The 2,499-nt window shown below is 43.6% G+C and overlaps 1 protein-coding gene across 1 annotated transcript in view; it reads right to left on the bottom strand.

Moving 5' to 3' along the window:
• Positions 1–210: 210 nt before the first annotated feature.
• T265_12453 (hypothetical protein) overlaps positions 211–2,499 on the bottom strand; it is a gene marked incomplete at both ends in the record, with an annotated part of 17,345 nt that continues 15,056 nt past the window's right edge. The window contains one exon of the mRNA XM_009163869.1: positions 211–977. Coding sequence (XP_009162133.1) covers positions 333–977 — 645 coding nt within the window. The remainder of the gene's footprint in view (positions 978–2,499) is intronic.

A 2,499-nucleotide genomic window follows, 5' to 3' on the forward strand; every position in this document is an offset into this window, starting at 1 on the left:
TGAAATCTCGATTGGAATATCCACCTGAATATGACTCCCAACTCCCGGTATTGGAGAAACTAATCCAATCAGTTTTAGGCCCATATCAGGCAGGGGCAAGGGTTTTCATCAATAAGACGAGAAACAGACAAATGAGCTATACTGGTCGAAACGAAAGCCTATTTCGAGTCACTACAACACGTCACCGAATTTCGAGTGTAAAAGTCGTTGGCGCTACTTTATGAAAATCTATTCTACTATGAAGCTTTGATCTCGGAAGGTCACCAAAGTAAAATATCAAAGAAAACGCAGTTGTGTGTGGTTGGAGGGGTAGGTTCCAGCTCTGAGAATACTTACAAACAAAGAAAATAAGGGTGGGGTACATCACGGAACATACGAGAAACGGATGCACTCGAATCGGTATTCCGGAGAGAGTTGTTCAGGATGCAATGCACACGGTCGGTGACGGAAATATCACCAGATTTAGATATACATTGGTCATGGGAATCCGGGGTGTTCTGAACGAGTGATGCGATTCGAATTAAAGTGGACAAACGATCGGAAAACAAAGGAGCACCGAGTATAAACCATGAGGGGAACTGACCAATGTCATACAGGCCAAAAATACCTGAATCACGGTCAAAAAAGGCTGTTACGAGGGTGTTACACTGTGAAGAATCTACTTTATGCAGGAATAAATCCGTACTTGTGGGTAATGAATGAGTCATGAACGTAGAATCTATCTCTTTTGATGAGGGAATATTCATCAAAGCTGTAAAAAGCCCGTCTTGGCGCACTGTGTGCTCAAGGGAGTTATGCTGAGAATATGGACTGTGAAGGAGGCTGACGGAGTCGCGCAAGTTGTGGACATCGGAGAGAAAGAACGGATTAAGCGATGGTAATTTTCGCGTACTGGGCAGAGCAGGGGCGAGGCGCTTTAACACGGAAAGTCGTCGTAAATTTTTCAAAGCTTGTGGCGAGCGGTCAGGTGGCAAGAACTACAAAGGAATAAAACATTAATGGATACAGTAGAATCACGACGTAAAAGTACAGCTGTAATTCTCGTCAGGAGAATAAAACGAGCGAACATGCTTGACCGAAACCCAACTTGTACATAGGGCGTTTACTAGGGACTGTCTTGGGAAAGCAAGTTATCTATGATTAATATCGTTTATATGAACTATAACTGCCTTAATGAGTCGATCAGAAGAGTATGATTAGAATTCCATAACCAGGGACGAGTTTGATATCCCGATCTCGCCCCATTCTAGTACCGAACTTCGCTCATAAATGACCTGTGTTGTTAGTAAAATCACCTACTAAAAACAACCGGAGTGAAAAGACATTTGGTTTTATCTAATTTGGATGTCAGTACGGAATAAACATATATAGCTGAAGCCCTGTCCGTTTTCGTGAACCAAAGGGCACAAACCGAGTAGCTGGTACCGAGTAATGAGCAGCAAACAAAAAAGTGTTGAATAACGGTATACTTTAAGTACATTGTGCACAATTTGACGAAGCAACGTGTATTGTAACGTACGTTACAAAAAGGCAACCAATGTAGCCCGAAGAGTGAACTGAACGGACGCCGCTCGAATTTTACCTTTGCCACAACAATCAATGTTATACGGTGTGTGAGCATATTCACATTCAATTTGTTTGGGTGAACTAAGTCCATGTAAAGCAAAAAAACAAGGTTAGCAAAGTTCAGAAACGAGTGAACGACCGGGTGTGCACTGTTGAGTGTTTGAGACTTATCCATGGCTAATGAGACGGGGCTGCTTTTGCACAAAGCTCTCACAAGAGAGCGCTTTCTGTCCACCCGACCAGTGTTAGAGAAAAAGGATCACTATGATTGGTTCCAGTATTCTGTTTGATTTCAGTTGATCATCTCTAGTATCATGTTCGGATAGTGCAAGCAACGCCTCAAACGGAAGCATAGTCCCGCAGAAACTATCCAAATTCATGAAAAGTCTTGATGGGTAAGACCACAACAAACCAAACAAACAAGAATAGAAGGAGCCTGTGGGATCCAATGAGGACCATGAATCGAACCACAAACGACAGAAACTTAATGGTGCTAGCTACATTCCCCACCTGGAAGAAGCAACGAGCGGTTGACGGACGATGTGTCCCAGCGAATCGAAAAGAACTCCTTTCCACTACAAACGATGGTAGAGTTCTGTAGCTGACTCTAATTAACGACTTGAGGATGAGCGGCAATGTACGTAAGTCCGTGTGCGTCCGCTTCGCCAGCACGTGGTATCAGCCCTTCTACTCCCTGAATGCGTTCAGTGGTGACACTGGAACAAAGTACTCTTCGATTACGTCTCATGCGCCTCCCAGATTGCAGAACCTTAACAGATTGTAAACCTGGACAGTGTGCAAGGCTGATGCGTAACAATACATTGCTGTCAGTCACTGCTAGGAATAGATAAATGAACAATGAGCGGTTCACACCCCTCAGCTCATTAAGAGCTAATTTCTACTCCAACAGACAACTATGGTTGGACAGGTCAA

The sequence above is a fragment of the Opisthorchis viverrini genome (assembly GCF_000715545.1).
Source record: "Opisthorchis viverrini unplaced genomic scaffold opera_v5_1, whole genome shotgun sequence".
Taxonomy (NCBI): domain Eukaryota; kingdom Metazoa; phylum Platyhelminthes; class Trematoda; order Opisthorchiida; family Opisthorchiidae; genus Opisthorchis; species Opisthorchis viverrini.